The sequence below is a fragment of the Nerophis ophidion genome, unplaced genomic scaffold, assembly GCF_033978795.1.
Source record: "Nerophis ophidion isolate RoL-2023_Sa unplaced genomic scaffold, RoL_Noph_v1.0 HiC_scaffold_159, whole genome shotgun sequence".
Classification (NCBI taxonomy): Eukaryota; Metazoa; Chordata; class Actinopteri; order Syngnathiformes; family Syngnathidae; genus Nerophis; species Nerophis ophidion.
In genome coordinates, this window is record NW_026907081.1 from 76,421 (window position 1) to 95,847 (window position 19,427).

The following is a 19,427-nucleotide window of genomic DNA, read 5'->3' on the forward strand; positions in this document are numbered from 1 at the left end:
GGACTGCCTCTGACACCACTGCAAGACAAATGTAATTTCACTTTGGGGCTGCGTCTGACACCACTGCAAGACAAATGTACTTTCACTCTGGGGCTGCCTCTTACACCACTGCAAGACAAATGTACTTTCACTCTGGGGCTGCCTCTGACACCACTGCAAGACAAATGTACTTTCACTCTGGGACTGCCTCTGACACCACTGCAAGACAAATGTACTTTCACTCTGGGGCTGCCTCTGACACCTCTGCAAGACAAATGTACTTTCACTCTGGGGCTGCCTCTGACACCACTGCAAGACAAATGTACTTTCACTCTGGGACTGCCTCTGACACCACTGCAAGACAAATGTACTTTCACTCTGGGACTGCCTCTGACACCACTGCAAGACAAATGTACTTTCACTCTGGGGCTGCCTCTGACACCACTGCAAGACAAATGTACTTTCACTCTGGGACTGCCTCTGACACCACTGCAAGACAAATGTACTTTCACTCTGGGACTGCCTCTGACACCACTGCAAGACAAATGTACTTTCACTCTGGGGCTGCCTCTGACACCACTGCAAGACAAATGTACTTTCTCTCTGGGACTGTCTCTGACACCACTGCAAGACAAATGTACTTTCACTCTGGGACTGCCTCTGACACCACTGCAAGACAAATGTACTTTCACTCTGGGACTGCCTCTGACACCACTGCAAGACAAATGTACTTTCACTCTGGGGCTGCGTCTGACACCACTGCAAGACAAATGTACTTTCACTCTGGGGCTGCCTCTGACACCACTGCAAGACAAATGTACTTTCACTCTGGAGCTGCCTCTGACACCACTGCAAGACAAATGTACTTTCACTCTGGGACTGCCTCTGACACCACTGCAAGACAAATGTACTTTCACTCTGGGACTGCCTCTGACACCACTGCAAGACAAATGTACTTTCACTCTGGGACTGCTTCTGACACCACTGCAAGACAAATGTACTTTCACTCTGGGACTGCCTCTGACACCACTGCAAGACAAATGTACTTTCACTCTGGGACTGCCTCTGACACCACTGCAAGACAAATGTACTTTCACTCTGGGACTGCCTCTGACACCACTGCAAGACAAATGTACTTTCACTCTGGGACTGCCTCTGACACCACTGCAAGACAAATGTACTTTCACTCTGGGACTGCCTCTGACACCACTGCAAGACAAATGTACTTTCACTCTGGGACTGCCTCTGACACCACTGCAAGACAAATGTACTTTCACTCTGGGACTGCCTCTGACACCACTGCAAGACAAATGTACTTTCACTCTGGGACTGCCTCTGACACCACTGCAAGACAAATGTACTTTCACTCTGGGACTGCTTCTGACACCACTGCAAGACAAATGTACTTTCACTCTGGGACTGCCTCTGACACCACTGCAAGACAAATGTACTTTCACTCTGGGACTGCCTCTGACACCACTGCAAGACAAATGTACTTTCACTCTGGGACTGCCTCTGACACCACTGCAAGACAAATGTAATTTCACTTTGGGGCTGCGTCTGACACCACTGCAAGACAAATGTACTTTCACTCTGGGGCTGCCTCTTACACCACTGCAAGACAAATGTACTTTCACTCTGGGGCTGCCTCTGACACCACTGCAAGACAAATGTACTTTCACTCTGGGACTGCCTCTGACACCACTGCAAGACAAATGTACTTTCACTCTGGGGCTGCCTCTGACACCTCTGCAAGACAAATGTACTTTCACTCTGGGGCTGCCTCTGACACCACTGCAAGACAAATGTACTTTCACTCTGGGACTGCCTCTGACACCACTGCAAGACAAATGTACTTTCACTCTGGGGCTGCCTCTGACACCACTGCAAGACAAATGTACTTTCACTCTGGGGCTGCCTCTGACACCACTGCAAGACAAATGTACTTTCACTCTGGGACTGCCTCTGACACCACTGCAAGACAAATGTACTTTCACTCTGGGACTGCCTCTGACACCACTGCAAGACAAATGTACTTTCACTCTGGGGCTGCCTCTGACACCACTGCAAGACAAATGTACTTTCTCTCTGGGACTGTCTCTGACACCACTGCAAGACAAATGTACTTTCACTCTGGGACTGCCTCTGACACCACTGCAAGACAAATGTACTTTCACTCTGGGACTGCCTCTGACACCACTGCAAGACAAATGTACTTTCACTCTGGGGCTGCGTCTGACACCACTGCAAGACAAATGTACTTTCACTCTGGGGCTGCCTCTGACACCACTGCAAGACAAATGTACTTTCACTCTGGAGCTGCCTCTGACACCACTGCAAGACAAATGTACTTTCACTCTGGGACTGCCTCTGACACCACTGCAAGACAAATGTACTTTCACTCTGGGACTGCCTCTGACACCACTGCAAGACAAATGTACTTTCACTCTGGGACTGCTTCTGACACCACTGCAAGACAAATGTACTTTCACTCTGGGACTGCCTCTGACACCACTGCAAGACAAATGTACTTTCACTCTGGGACTGCCTCTGACACCACTGCAAGACAAATGTACTTTCACTCTGGGACTGCCTCTGACACCACTGCAAGACAAATGTACTTTCACTCTGGGACTGCCTCTGACACCACTGCAAGACAAATGTACTTTCACTCTGGGACTGCCTCTGACACCACTGCAAGACAAATGTACTTTCACTCTGGGACTGCCTCTGACACCACTGCAAGACAAATGTACTTTCACTCTGGGACTGCCTCTGACACCACTGCAAGACAAATGTACTTTCACTCTGGGACTGCCTCTGACACCACTGCAAGACAAATGTACTTTCACTCTGGGACTGCCTCTGACACCACTGCAAGACAAATGTACTTTCACTCTGGGACTGCCTCTGACACCACTGCAAGACAAATGTACTTTCACTCTGGGACTGCCTCTGACACCACTGCAAGACAAATGTACTTTCACTCTGGGACTGCCTCTGACACCACTGCAAGACAAATGTACTTTCACTCTGGGACTGCCTCTGACACCACTGCAAGACAAATGTACTTTCACTCTGGGACTGCCTCTGACACCACTGCAAGACAAATGTACTTTCACTCTGGGGCTGCCTCTGACACCACTGCAAGACAAATGTACTTTCACTCTGGGACTGCCTCTGACACCACTGCAAGACAAATGTACTTTCACTCTGGGACTGCCTCTGACACCACTGCAAGACAAATGTACTTTCACTCTGGGACTGCTTCTGACACCACTGCAAGACAAATGTACTTTCACTCTGGGACTGCCTCTGACACCACTGCAAGACAAATGTACTTTCACTCTGGGACTGCCTCTGACACCACTGCAAGACAAATGTACTTTCACTCTGGGACTGCCTCTGACACCACTGCAAGACAAATGTACTTTCACTCTGGGACTGCCTCTGACACCACTGCAAGACAAATGTACTTTCACTCTGGGACTGCCTCTGACACCACTGCAAGACAAATGTACTTTCACTCTGGGACTGCTTCTGACACCACTGCAAGACAAATGTACTTTCACTCTGGGGCTGCCTCTGACACCACTGCAAGACAAATGTACTTTCACTCTGGGACTGCCTCTGACACCACTGCAAGACAAATGTACTTTCACTCTGGGACTGCTTCTGACACCACTGCAAGACAAATGTACTTTCACTCTGGGACTGCTTCTGACACCACTGCAAGACAAATGTACTTTCACTCTGGGGCTGCCTCTGACACCACTGCAAGACAAATGTACTTTCACTCTGGGACTGCCTCTGACACCACTGCAAGACAAATGTACTTTCACTCTGGGACTGCCTCTGACACCACTGCAAGACAAATGTACTTTCACTCTGGGACTGCCTCTGACACCACTGCAAGACAAATGTACTTTCACTCTGGGACTGCCTCTGACACCACTGCAAGACAAATGTACTTTCACTCTGGGACTGCCTCTGACACCACTGCAAGACAAATGTAATTTCACTTTGGGGCTGCGTCTGACACCACTGCAAGACAAATGTACTTTCACTCTGGGGCTGCCTCTTACACCACTGCAAGACAAATGTACTTTCACTCTGGGGCTGCCTCTGACACCACTGCAAGACAAATGTACTTTCACTCTGGGACTGCCTCTGACACCACTGCAAGACAAATGTACTTTCACTCTGGGGCTGCCTCTGACACCTCTGCAAGACAAATGTACTTTCACTCTGGGGCTGCCTCTGACACCACTGCAAGACAAATGTACTTTCACTCTGGGACTGCCTCTGACACCACTGCAAGACAAATGTACTTTCACTCTGGGACTGCCTCTGACACCACTGCAAGACAAATGTACTTTCACTCTGGGGCTGCCTCTGACACCACTGCAAGACAAATGTACTTTCACTCTGGGACTGCCTCTGACACCACTGCAAGACAAATGTACTTTCACTCTGGGACTGCCTCTGACACCACTGCAAGACAAATGTACTTTCACTCTGGGGCTGCCTCTGACACCACTGCAAGACAAATGTACTTTCTCTCTGGGACTGTCTCTGACACCACTGCAAGACAAATGTACTTTCACTCTGGGACTGCCTCTGACACCACTGCAAGACAAATGTACTTTCACTCTGGGACTGCCTCTGACACCACTGCAAGACAAATGTACTTTCACTCTGGGGCTGCGTCTGACACCACTGCAAGACAAATGTACTTTCACTCTGGGGCTGCCTCTGACACCACTGCAAGACAAATGTACTTTCACTCTGGAGCTGCCTCTGACACCACTGCAAGACAAATGTACTTTCACTCTGGGACTGCCTCTGACACCACTGCAAGACAAATGTACTTTCACTCTGGAACTGCCTCTGACACCACTGCAAGACAAATGTACTTTCACTCTGGGACTGCTTCTGACACCACTGCAAGACAAATGTACTTTCACTCTGGGACTGCCTCTGACACCACTGCAAGACAAATGTACTTTCACTCTGGGACTGCCTCTGACACCACTGCAAGACAAATGTACTTTCACTCTGGACTGCCTCTGACACCACTGCAAGACAAATGTACTTTCACTCTGGGACTGCCTCTGACACCACTGCAAGACAAATGTACTTTCACTCTGGGACTGCCTCTGACACCACTGCAAGACAAATGTACTTTCACTCTGGGACTGCCTCTGACACCACTGCAAGACAAATGTACTTTCACTCTGGGACTGCCTCTGACACCACTGCAAGACAAATGTACTTTCACTCTGGGACTGCCTCTGACACCACTGCAAGACAAATGTACTTTCACTCTGGGACTGCTTCTGACACCACTGCAAGACAAATGTACTTTCACTCTGGGACTGCCTCTGACACCACTGCAAGACAAATGTACTTTCACTCTGGGACTGCCTCTGACACCACTGCAAGACAAATGTACTTTCACTCTGGGACTGCCTCTGACACCACTGCAAGACAAATGTAATTTCACTTTGGGGCTGCGTCTGACACCACTGCAAGACAAATGTACTTTCACTCTGGGGCTGCCTCTTACACCACTGCAAGACAAATGTACTTTCACTCTGGGGCTGCCTCTGACACCACTGCAAGACAAATGTACTTTCACTCTGGGACTGCCTCTGACACCACTGCAAGACAAATGTACTTTCACTCTGGGGCTGCCTCTGACACCTCTGCAAGACAAATGTACTTTCACTCTGGGGCTGCCTCTGACACCACTGCAAGACAAATGTACTTTCACTCTGGGACTGCCTCTGACACCACTGCAAGACAAATGTACTTTCACTCTGGGGCTGCCTCTGACACCACTGCAAGACAAATGTACTTTCACTCTGGGGCTGCCTCTGACACCACTGCAAGACAAATGTACTTTCACTCTGGGACTGCCTCTGACACCACTGCAAGACAAATGTACTTTCACTCTGGGACTGCCTCTGACACCACTGCAAGACAAATGTACTTTCACTCTGGGGCTGCCTCTGACACCACTGCAAGACAAATGTACTTTCTCTCTGGGACTGTCTCTGACACCACTGCAAGACAAATGTACTTTCACTCTGGGACTGCCTCTGACACCACTGCAAGACAAATGTACTTTCACTCTGGGACTGCCTCTGACACCACTGCAAGACAAATGTACTTTCACTCTGGGGCTGCGTCTGACACCACTGCAAGACAAATGTACTTTCACTCTGGGGCTGCCTCTGACACCACTGCAAGACAAATGTACTTTCACTCTGGAGCTGCCTCTGACACCACTGCAAGACAAATGTACTTTCACTCTGGGACTGCCTCTGACACCACTGCAAGACAAATGTACTTTCACTCTGGGACTGCCTCTGACACCACTGCAAGACAAATGTACTTTCACTCTGGGACTGCTTCTGACACCACTGCAAGACAAATGTACTTTCACTCTGGGACTGCCTCTGACACCACTGCAAGACAAATGTACTTTCACTCTGGGACTGCCTCTGACACCACTGCAAGACAAATGTACTTTCACTCTGGGACTGCCTCTGACACCACTGCAAGACAAATGTACTTTCACTCTGGGACTGCCTCTGACACCACTGCAAGACAAATGTACTTTCACTCTGGGACTGCCTCTGACACCACTGCAAGACAAATGTACTTTCACTCTGGGACTGCCTCTGACACCACTGCAAGACAAATGTACTTTCACTCTGGGACTGCCTCTGACACCACTGCAAGACAAATGTACTTTCACTCTGGGACTGCCTCTGACACCACTGCAAGACAAATGTACTTTCACTCTGGGACTGCTTCTGACACCACTGCAAGACAAATGTACTTTCACTCTGGGACTGCCTCTGACACCACTGCAAGACAAATGTACTTTCACTCTGGGACTGCCTCTGACACCACTGCAAGACAAATGTACTTTCACTCTGGGACTGCCTCTGACACCACTGCAAGACAAATGTACTTTCACTCTGGGACTGCCTCAGACACCACTGCAAGACAAATGTACTTTCACTCTGGGACTGCCTCTGACACCACTGCAAGACAAATGTACTTTCACTCTGGGACTGCCTCTGACACCACTGCAAGACAAATGTACTTTCACTCTGGGACTGCCTCTGACACCACTGCAAGACAAATGTACTTTCACTCTGGGACTGCTTCTGACACCACTGCAAGACAAATGTACTTTCACTCTGGGACTGCCTCTGACACCACTGCAAGACAAATGTACTTTCACTCTGGGACTGCCTCTGACACCACTGCAAGACAAATGTACTTTCACTCTGGGACTGCTTCTGACACCACTGCAAGACAAATGTACTTTCACTCTGGGACTGCTTCTGACACCACTGCAAGACAAATGTACTTTCACTCTGGGGCTGCCTCTGACACCACTGCAAGACAAATATACTTTCACTTTGGGGCTGCCTCTGACACCACTGCAAGACAAATGTACTTTCACTCTGGGACTGCCTCTGACACCACTGCAAGACAAATGTACTTTCACTCTGGGACTGCCTCTGACACCACTGCAAGACAAATGTACTTTCACTCTGGGACTGCCTCTGACACCACTGCAAGACAAATGTACTTTCACTCTGGGACTGCCTCTGACACCACTGCAAGACAAATGTACTTTCACTCTGGGACTGCCTCTGACACCACTGCAAGACAAATGTACTTTCATTCTGGGACTGCCTCTGACACCACTGCAAGACAAATGTACTTTCACTCTGGGACTGCCTCTGACACCACTGCAAGACAAATGTACTTTCACTCTGGGGCTGCCTCTGACACCACTGCAAGACAAATGTACTTTCACTCTGGGGCTGCCTCTGACACCACTGCAAGACAAATGTACTTTCACTCTGGGACTGCCTCTGACACCACTGCAAGACAAATGTACTTTCACTCTGGGACTGCCTCTGACACCACTGCAAGACAAATGTACTTTCACTCTGGGGCTGCCTCTGACACCACTGCAAGACAAATGTACTTTCACTCTGGGACTGCCTCTGACACCACTGCAAGACAAATGTACTTTCACTCTGGGACTGCCTCTGACACCACTGCAAGACAAATGTACTTTCACTCTGGGACTGCCTCTGACACCACTGCAAGACAAATGTACTTTCACTCTGGGACTGCCTCTGACACCACTGCAAGACAAATGTACTTTCACTCTGGGACTGCCTCTGACACCACTGCAAGACAAATGTACTTTCACTCTGGGACTGCTTCTGACACCACTGCAAGACAAATGTACTTTCACTCTGGGACTGCCTCTGACACCACTGCAAGACAAATGTACTTTCACTCTGGGACTGCCTCTGACACCACTGCAAGACAAATGTACTTTCACTCTGGGACTGCCTCTGACACCACTGCAAGACAAATGTACTTTCACTCTGGGACTGCCTCAGACACCACTGCAAGACAAATGTACTTTCACTCTGGGACTGCCTCTGACACCACTGCAAGACAAATGTACTTTCACTCTGGGACTGCCTCTGACACCACTGCAAGACAAATGTACTTTCACTCTGGGACTGCCTCTGACACCACTGCAAGACAAATGTACTTTCACTCTGGGACTGCTTCTGACACCACTGCAAGACAAATGTACTTTCACTCTGGGACTGCCTCTGACACCACTGCAAGACAAATGTACTTTCACTCTGGGACTGCCTCTGACACCACTGCAAGACAAATGTACTTTCACTCTGGACTGCTTCTGACACCACTGCAAGACAAATGTACTTTCACTCTGGGACTGCTTCTGACACCACTGCAAGACAAATGTACTTTCACTCTGGGGCTGCCTCTGACACCACTGCAAGACAAATATACTTTCACTTTGGGGCTGCCTCTGACACCACTGCAAGACAAATGTACTTTCACTCTGGGACTGCCTCTGACACCACTGCAAGACAAATGTACTTTCACTCTGGGACTGCCTCTGACACCACTGCAAGACAAATGTACTTTCACTCTGGGACTGCCTCTGACACCACTGCAAGACAAATGTACTTTCACTCTGGGACTGCCTCTGACACCACTGCAAGACAAATGTACTTTCACTCTGGGACTGCCTCTGACACCACTGCAAGACAAATGTACTTTCATTCTGGGACTGCCTCTGACACCACTGCAAGACAAATGTACTTTCACTCTGGGACTGCCTCTGACACCACTGCAAGACAAATGTACTTTCACTCTGGGGCTGCCTCTGACACCACTGCAAGACAAATGTACTTTCACTCTGGGGCTGCCTCTGACACCACTGCAAGACAAATGTACTTTCACTCTGGGACTGCCTCTGACACCACTGCAAGACAAATGTACTTTCACTCTGGGACTGCCTCTGACACCACTGCAAGACAAATGTACTTTCACTCTGGGGCTGCCTCTGACACCACTGCAAGACAAATGTACTTTCACTCTGGGACTGCCTCTGACACCACTGCAAGACAAATGTACTTTCACTCTGGGACTGCCTCTGACACCACTGCAAGACAAATGTACTTTCACTCTGGGACTGCCTCTGACACCACTGCAAGACAAATGTACTTTCACTCTGGGACTGCGTCTCCAAACATTGTGGGCGTGTGTAAATCAACATGTTTACCTTCTTCTTGCCATTTCAACTTAAACCAACCTTTGGATCGCCAAAATTACAAACCTGCTGGCTTTTTCCTACGTCTTCACTATAGAAACACTAGGAACTGATTTTTCCAGCTTGGAATGAGGCGGTGTTGACGGCCTACCTTTAGGTTTGTAGTCCCGCCCCTTACGCCACGTAGCCAAGATGGCCACTATTGACAATGTTGAGTGTCCGTCATTGCACACTCAACACTTGGGGAGTGACAGTGTACTGCATTTTGTTGTATAGTGATCAGTGTGAAGTATGCACCTGAAAGACTAAGTATACAAGTGTAACACACCTAAAGTATTGAGGGTAAGTACGTATACAAGTGTGAACGCACTTAGTAGACTAAGTGTGTCACACCTAAAATATTGAGGATAAGTACATATACATGTGTGAACACACTTATGCACTTGAAAGACTAAGTGTAAGTATACAAGTGTAACACCTAAAATATTGAGGGCAAGTTAATCCACTAGTGTGAACACACTTGGAAGACTAAGTGCAAGTATACAAGTGCAACACACCTAAAGTATTGAGGGTAAGTACACATACAAGTGTAAACACACTTATGAACTTTGAAGACTGAGTGTAAGTATACAATTTAACACCTAAAATATTGCGTCTTAGTATAACGTATACTGAACAAGTGTGAACGTACTTTTGCACTTGAATTACTAAGCGTGCAAGTGTAACACACTGGAGAGATTGAGGGTAAGTATACACGTGTGAACACACTTATGCACTTATGCACTGGAAAGACTCAGTGTGCAAATGTACCACACTTGAAAGATGAATGCAAGTATGCATGAGTGAATGCACTTATTCACTTGAAAGACTGTCTGATTTACTAAATGTGAACTGAAAAGACTAATAAGTATGCAAGTGTAACACACTTGAAAGATGAATGCAAGTATGCATGAGTGAATGCACTTATTCACTTGAAAGACTAAGTGTCCGATTTACTAAATGTGCACTGAAAAGACTAAGTATGCAAGTGTAATGGACTTGAAAGATGAATGCAAGTATGCATGAGTGAATGCACTTATGCACTTGGGAGACTAAGTGTCTGATTTGCTAAAAGTCTTTGTGTGCTGAAAGGCGTGCCAACTTGATTGCACACGCAAAGCTGATCTACTCCAGGTGTGCAAAGTGTACTGCATGGGTAAAGTGAGCAGAATAAGGCGTGTGTCTTCATTATTGTTGCTAAATATACAAAAGGTCCACAAGACTGGGAGAAAAAGATGCAAATGTAGCTGTTAAGCACATGCAATGTGATTTATCAACACTCATCACCGTTTTGCGAGCACTATTTAGAGTTTTCTTTAGCGGCCCTGAAAAGTAGGTCCGTACTGACACACACACACACACACACACACACACACACACACACACACACTCGATGCTGGTGCTGCAAAGAGAATCCTCAGTCAGACGTGTGTGACAAGATGTTTGCATGCTCTGTCAGGAATGGTATCGGCACTTTAGTAAATCAGGCCCTGAATATGCAAGACGGCGTTTGATTTTGTACCTTTGGTGACTTCCTTGTCCAGCATTTGGAGGAGGACGTCCTCATAAATGTTGTCCACGTGGATGAAGTTGGAGTAGTCCGTGTCCACAGAAGTTTTAAGGACCTCAAGTTCCTACATTAACAAAGTGGTTTTAGTTAAGACTTTGGTCTTTAGTTTGTATTTATTCCTTACATTTTGAAAAAACAATTGAAATAATAGTGAATCTTATGCAAACATTTACATTTAATCAACTCAAGTTGACAGTCAAACACAAATACAAATAGATGCAATAGAAATTGAAAAAATAAATGAAACCAAATTTCTAGTAATAGAATAATTATGTCTTTATTATCACACTAACTTTGTTATGCTTAAAGTCCGTCGCTTTAGTTATTAGCCTTTGTGCTCAAGTTAGAGTTTTTCTAATCTATGCAAGGACAAAACTTCTTCAAGGACCTCAACGAAGAAAAGATAACACGCAGACGAAGCGGGGACAAGGCGAAATCACAAGGCCCCCAGCCCATTCTGTCACATACTGTGTCTCCTGGACCCGCTTTGCGTAATATATGAGAACACTCCTTTAAGAGGCGGCTTAAGTGATGTTGACTATGGAACTCTGAATAAAAAGAGGGACGGGTTAGGGCGAGACAGTGACTAAGTGTTCAGCTCCATGCGTTCTCCTCATAGGCTACATTGAACTCTGTCTCTACATGATTCCTTGCTTCTTGTCTGATTAATAGATGTCATCAGTGTTTGAACCTGACACTAGGTCTAATGATTGATGATAAATTGAACTGGAAATCTCATGTAAAAATATACAACAGAGTAGCAAGAAACACGTCAATAATGAATAAAGCAAAACATGTTCTAGACCAAAAATCACTTCATATTCTCTACTGCTCACTAGTGTTACATATGAGTTATTGTGTAGAAATATGGGGAAATAACTACAAAAGTACACGTCATTCACTAACAGTGTTACAAAAAAGATGAGTTAGAATAATACATAATGTTGGATATAGAACAGGGGTGTCAAACTCAAACACAGAGTGGGCCAAAATTTTCAACGGAACAAAGGTTGAACAAATGAACCTTTTAATAGGGACCCAAACAAGTTTTGCATTAAATATTGAACAAGCAAGGCTTATATAACTTTAGTGACATGCAAAATCCAGTTTCAAATAATAATTAAAAAAATATCAATGGCATATCAAATACAATTTAAATAAAAATTGTATGCCTTTTTTTCTATTTGCAATCTTCTGAGGTAAATACATTTTTTCCACAGGCTAATAATAAATTTGAAAAAAAAAAAAACAATAATGAATGAACCAAACATTCAAGCCTTGAAGTAGCAATAGAAAATGCATGAATAAAACGTTAATTATTGGTCAGTTTGCTGGAAGTTTCCCGGAAGAGTTAGTGCTGCAAGGGGTTCTGGGTATTTGTTCTGTTGTGTTACGGTGCGGATGTTCACCCGAAATATGTTTGTCATTCTTGTTTGGTGTGGGTTAACAGTGTGGCGCATATTTGTAACAGGGCTAAAGTTGTTTATACGGCCACCCTCAGTGTGACCTGTATGGCTGTTGACCAAGTATGCTGTGCATTCACTTGTGTGTGTGTGTGTGTGTGTGTGTGTGTGTGTGTGTGTGTTTAAAGGCCACAAATATGTGACACGCTGTTAGTATGGAGGAAAAGCGGACGTGACGACAGGTTGTAGAGAACGCTAAAGGCAGTGCCTTAAATGCACGCCTCCAATATAGTTGTCCGGGTGGAAATCAGTAGAAATTCGGGAGAATGGTTGCCCCGGGAGATTTTCGGGAGGGGCACTGAACTTCGGGAGTCTGCCGGGAAAATTAGGAGGGTTGGCAAGTATGAGTATTAGCGGTGAATGCGGTGTTGCAGCAGCACAGACGCTGTATAACAGCGGCGGGCCAGCTGGAATGCTAAATTGATATTGCCTCAAGGGCCAAATTAAATTACACGGCGGGTCAGAGTTTGACACCCATGATATAGAACATACAAACCCTTTATTCATTGAATCAAAAATACTGAAATTCCACGACAGTGAATTTGCAAACAGCTGAAATAATACACAAAGCAAACTATAACCTGCTACCCAAGAATATACAACAATTCTTCTCAAAAAAAAGAGGAATATAATCTTGGAGAAAAATTTAATTTAAAACATTTGTATGCACATACAACACTTAAGACCTTCAGTATATCAGGATGTGGAATTAAATGATGGAATGTATTAAGCAAAGCAATCAAACAATGTACTAATAGGATCCACTTCAGAAACTCTTCAAACTTAAAGTGTTTATAAAGTACAAAGAAGATGAACCATGATAAACATTCTGAATTTATTTCATCCATTTATTCTCAAAATAATCCTACTCATCTCATCATATAAAATAACTTACTTCACCAATTATTATTTATCTATTTATTTTTATTGTGATTACTTATGGAGTATATTGTGAATAATATGAGAACAGGAAGTGAACAAAAGTTTTAGCAACAGTTATGTAAAAGAAAAAGGGGTAGGATTAAATAAGATCAGCTTCTTCTTACTCCTGGAAATTGTGACGTGTCATATTTTATGCTTGCATGTTCCAACTAAACTCAAACTCCACTTTAAACTCAAGTAGTCTTACATCAGGGTGTCGAAACTTTTTTATGAAAGTCGACTTACATAAATATGAATTGATGAGGGACACGTTGATACATTTTGTACCGTTACAGATGCTCAAAACAATCCAATTAATTTGACTTAGTCATTATTTTGACTTAGTAAATATTGACTTACTGTAAATATTGACTTACTAAGATAAAATAATGACTAAGTCAAATTAATGACTTACTGTAAATAAGCGTTTGAAAAAAAAAGTTAAAAGTGGGGCCACGTGTTGACATATGTTCAACACATCATGCTTAATTCATTACAACATTTGGGAAGCCTGCAGTTGATTTTTATTATGTATGAATACCATACCATGAATTGATTAACGTGGACCCCGACTTAAACAAGTTGAAAAACTTATTCGGGTGTTACCATTTAGTGGTCAATTGTACGGAATATGTATACTAAGTATGTCATTATTTTGACTTAGTAAATATTGACTTACTAAGACAAAATAATGACATACTTAGTATCTCAGGTAACTAGGAATGTTTTGGGTTTACTTTACGGAGAAAAAAAAAAAAAAAAAAATATATATATATATATATATATATATATTAGGGGTGTGGGAAAAAATCGATTCGAATACGAATCAAATACGTTGTGCAATTCAGAATCGATTCTCATTTTTAAAAAATCTATTTTTTTTTTAATTTTATTTTATTAATCCAACAAAACAATACACAGCAATATCATAACAATGCAATCCAATTCCAAAAGCAAAGCTGAGCCAGCAACACTCAGAACTGCAATAAACAGAACAATTGAGAGGAGACACAAACACCACACAGAACAAAACAAAAGTAGTGAAACAAAAATGATTAACAGTATCAATATTAGTTATCATTTCAGCATAGCAGTGATTAAAAATCCCTCATTGACATTATCATTAGACATTTATAAAAATAAAAAAAAAGAACAAAAGTGTCACAGTGGCTTACACTTGCATGGCATCTCATAAGCTGGACAACACACTGTGTCCAATGTTTTCGCAAAGATAAAATAAGTCATATTTTTGCTTCCTTTAATAGTTACATTTACATTATTGCAATCAGTTGATAAAACATTGTCTTTACAATTATAAAAGCTTCTTTTTTTTAAATCTACTACTCTGCTTGCATGTCAGCAGACTGGGGTAGATCCTGCTGAAATCTATGTATTGAATGATTACACAATCCTTTTAAATCGGAAAAATATTGTTTTTGAATCGAATCGAAAAACATCGATATATTATCGAATCGTGACCCCAAGAATCGATATTGAATCGAATCGTGGGACACCCAAAGATCCGCAGCCCTAATATATAATATATATATATATATATATATATATATATATATATATATATATATATATATACACACATACATATACATATATAGTATATTGCCCCCACCTTAACTAACAAATATGCTGGAGGAAACACTGACTTGTATAGCTCTTTTCTCCCTTCAAGGTACTCAAAGCGCTTTGACACCATTTCCACATTCACATAATAACCAGCATAATGTGCTAGTATCACTAGCATCATCACATTACTTTTGTCGTTACGATGTATTGCCTATAGTTCTCTTTTCCCTCCCCCATCGCTTAACCCCCTGATCCTATTTTCTCCCACTATCTAGCCACAGTCACTCTTGCTTAAGCCACCCGGTCCAGACAGACAGCCGCCCCACAGTCTGGGTTCGTCCCTCGAGGGAGTTTTTCCTTGCCTCCATCGCAAAGTGCTTGCTTAAGTAATGTTCAGTCAGTTCTCTTAAATGTATTAGGATTGTGCTGCTCCACATAAAGTATGTTGAAATGTGTGTGTGTGCCTTGCTCACAGGTTTGCAGGTGTCGGCCAGCATCTTCTTGACGACGGGCAGCGTGAAGGACACCAAAGCTTGTTGGAAGGTTTTCTTCCTGACGGTGCTGCTGTCATAGTCATATTGCTGCAAGCACAATGGAACCTTCAACGTGCAGCTCAGACCACCTTACTAGTTGACATTCAAATAAGAGTCATAATTGTCTAAATACCTGAAAAGATGTTTCATAAATATATGTTGTCATCTACAGCGCTACAACCTCTACTTCATCATAACAACCAACTCTCCACCATTTTCATAATCTTCATTTACAATATTAATTTATATTTAAGGCAAGATGTGTTTGTTTCCACAAGTGATACAAATATTACAGTTTACAAGGTGTAGAAGCCTGAAGGCTATTTAAGTTCCTTTACATTTTATGGAAGGTGCTTTGTTTATTCAGCCAAAAGGGGACTGTTTACTTTATTTAAATAATACAAAAATATATAAATTGCATGTTTAGAATAAATATAACGTACACTTTTTGTAATTATCACAACTATTTTTGACTGTACTCTTACTTTGTACTGTAACACACATGCTTTATTTTGCCATTCATTTTCTCCCACATCGTTATTGTTTGAGGTTTTGAATGATGAAGTTCACAAGTATATCATACAAAACGAAGAGGAGCGTCTGGAGTTTTGTTTGTTGTTGCCGCAGCAAGCAGAGCAGGAGAAAGTAGAGGGACATCAAGCTAAGGCTTCATTAGGAAACTACACATGGTTATCAGCATTTTATCAATATTGTTTCTTATGACATTGCCAAAAACTATCAAGATCTGCTCATTTTGTCCATAATGTATGCAACCAAAGTACTGTAATAACAAGTCATGATGACACGTTGGTAAGACATTACACACTGCACTCAAACAGCTGTCGGCGAGAGAGAAAGGAGTGTCCCTTATTTATTAAACATAAGGCTCTGATCACGAAATATTGAATTTTGTTAGGGTAAAATATTTGGTGATAAGCCAGAAAGTGCACAAAAACTGGAGTAAGACAGTAATACGTTTGTTAATGGTAATATTACAGTGCTGTAATATTATAATACATTAATGCGCGTGGGCATTGACTAAAGTGCTTGAAAAATGAATAAGACAAGCTAACATGAAACCTTTTCAATAATCATTACAACAAGAAACATGTAGAGTGTATGTACTGTATATACAGTATGTATAAAACATTGCAGCTTTTGTATGACCTTGAGAACTCGGTGTTTGGCCTTTTCTATCAGAGAGAGTGCTTCTTCACTGTCATCCTGGAGGTTCTTGCAGACCAGCTGATTAAACGTAAACGTTGAATTTTCAACCAGCTGAAGAAAGCATGACAACATAAATAAGTACAACAACATGGCATACAACAAACATGTCATAACACAAATAAGAACATGGAATACAAAATGGCATACAGAATAAATATGAAATACAACATGAAATAAAACAAACCTGACATCCAACATGAACAACAACAAATAAAACATGATATGCAACTAGAACAACATGAAATGAAATAAACGACATAACACAAATAAGAAACACATGGAATACAACATGAAATACAACACAAATAAGAACTACACAGAATACAACATGACAAAACACACGACATCCAAAAAATAAACGTGAAAACAAACAAAATAGGACATGAAATAGAACATAAATATCACCTAGAACATGGAATACTGTACAACATGAAATACAACAAAAAAAATAAAAGACAAACATGACATAACAAATAACATACAACTGGAACAATATGAAATAAAACACGACATACAACATGAATGACATACAACACAAATAAACACATGGAATACAACATGAAATACAACATAAACAAAATACAACACAAATAAGAACTACACTGTATACAAAATGACAAAACACACAACATCCAAAAAATAAGGTGAAACGAAACAAACACGCCACAACATGAAATAAAAAAAACATGACATAACACACAAATATCACCTCGAACATGGAATTCTGTACAACATGAAATACAACAAACAACATGACATATAACAAATAACATACAACTAGAACAACATGAAATAAAACAAACACGTCATACAACATAAATGCAAGGTTTCCCGCAGCGCTTTGTTGTTAAGGCAACAAAGAGCCACTGCCTCAACAAAAGTCTTAACATTTTTTCTGTTCTATAAATGAAGCATGATGAGTTGAGCAAATGTCAGCATGTGGCCCCCACTTTTAACTCTTCTTCAAACGCTTATTTACAGTAAGTCATTCATTTGACTTAGTCATTATTTTGTCTTAGTAAGTCAATATTTACTATGTCAAAATAATGACATACATAGTATATCGCAGCTAATTAGGACTGTTTTTTACTTTTACTTTACGGCAACAATATCGAGATATATATCGTATATTGCTACTCAGCATACGGAGTGGAAAACACAACCCAAAATTGTAGGCTTCTTCAAGCGACGAAGCCGGCCTACTTCACCACAGTCTGTAGTCTATTGCCCTCCAGGCTGTGGTGAAATGGAGTCGTGATGGTGGCGACAGGCCAAATTACACTGATCCTTATACCCACCAAGCCCCTTCCCCCCTTCCCCGTCTGTCCCGGGTGGCACCCCCTTCCCCCGGGAGAGACACCATTTTAACTCACATTTTCTGGGGGAAACACTGGAATGACATACAACACAAATAAGAAACTCATGGAATACAACATGAAATACAACACATAAGAACTACACTGAATACAACATGACAAAACACACAAGACATCCAAAAAATAAGGTGAAACAAAACAAACATGACACAACATGAAATAAAGCAAACATGACATTACGTAAACAACATGACATAAAAACACAAATATCACCAAGAACATGGAATACTGTACAACATGAAATACAACTAAAACAACATGAAAAAACAAACATGACATAATGTAAACAACATGACATAAAACACAAATATCCCCTAGAACATGGAAGACTGTAAAACATGAAATACAACATGACAAAACACACAACATCTAAAAAATAATGCGAAACAAAAACAAGAACAACATGACATGATGTAAAGATGACGACAACAAATAAGAACATGGAATACTGCACAACATGAAATACAACATGACAAAAAACAAGAACAACATGAAATAAAACAAACACGACATAATGTAAAGATGACGACAACAAGAACATGGAATACTGCACAGCATGAAATACAACATGACAAAAAACAAGAACATGAAATAAAACAAACAACATAATGTAAAGATGACGACAACAAATAAAAACATGGAATACTGCACAACATGAAATACAACATGACAAAAAACAAGAACAACATGAAATAAAACAAACACAACATAATGTAAAGATGATGACAACAAATAAGAACATGGAATACTGCACAGCATGAAATACAACATGACAAAAAACAAGAACAACATGAAATAAAACAAACAACATAATGTAAAGATGATGACAACAAATAAGAACATGGAATACTGCACAACATGAAATACAACATGACAAAAAACAAGAACAACATGAAATAAAACAAACAACATAATGTAAAGATGACGACAACAAATAAGAACATGGAATACTGCACAACATGAAATACAACATGACAAAAAACAAGAACAACATGAAATAAAACAAACACAACATAATGTAAAGATGACGACAACAAATAAGAACATGGAATACTGCACAACATGAAATACAACATGACAAAAAACAAGAACAAC

General features: G+C 42.1%; 1 protein-coding gene across 4 annotated transcripts in view; it reads right to left on the bottom strand.

The window, feature by feature from the left end:
* LOC133547703 (protein Niban 1-like) overlaps positions 1 to 19,427 on the bottom strand; it is a 62,190-nt gene that overhangs the window by 3,950 nt on the left and 38,813 nt on the right. For 3 of the 4 annotated variants that reach the window (XM_061893261.1, XM_061893262.1, XM_061893263.1), the window contains exons 11-13: positions 16,897 to 17,007; positions 15,670 to 15,777; positions 11,181 to 11,292 (exon numbers count right to left, since the gene is read on the bottom strand). In XM_061893261.1, coding sequence (XP_061749245.1) covers positions 11,181 to 11,292; positions 15,670 to 15,777; positions 16,897 to 17,007 — 331 coding nt within the window. Of the gene's footprint in view, positions 1 to 10,992; positions 11,111 to 11,180; positions 11,293 to 15,669; positions 15,778 to 16,896; positions 17,008 to 19,427 lie in introns of those variants that run through there. The other variant, XM_061893264.1, reaches the window with a different exon arrangement.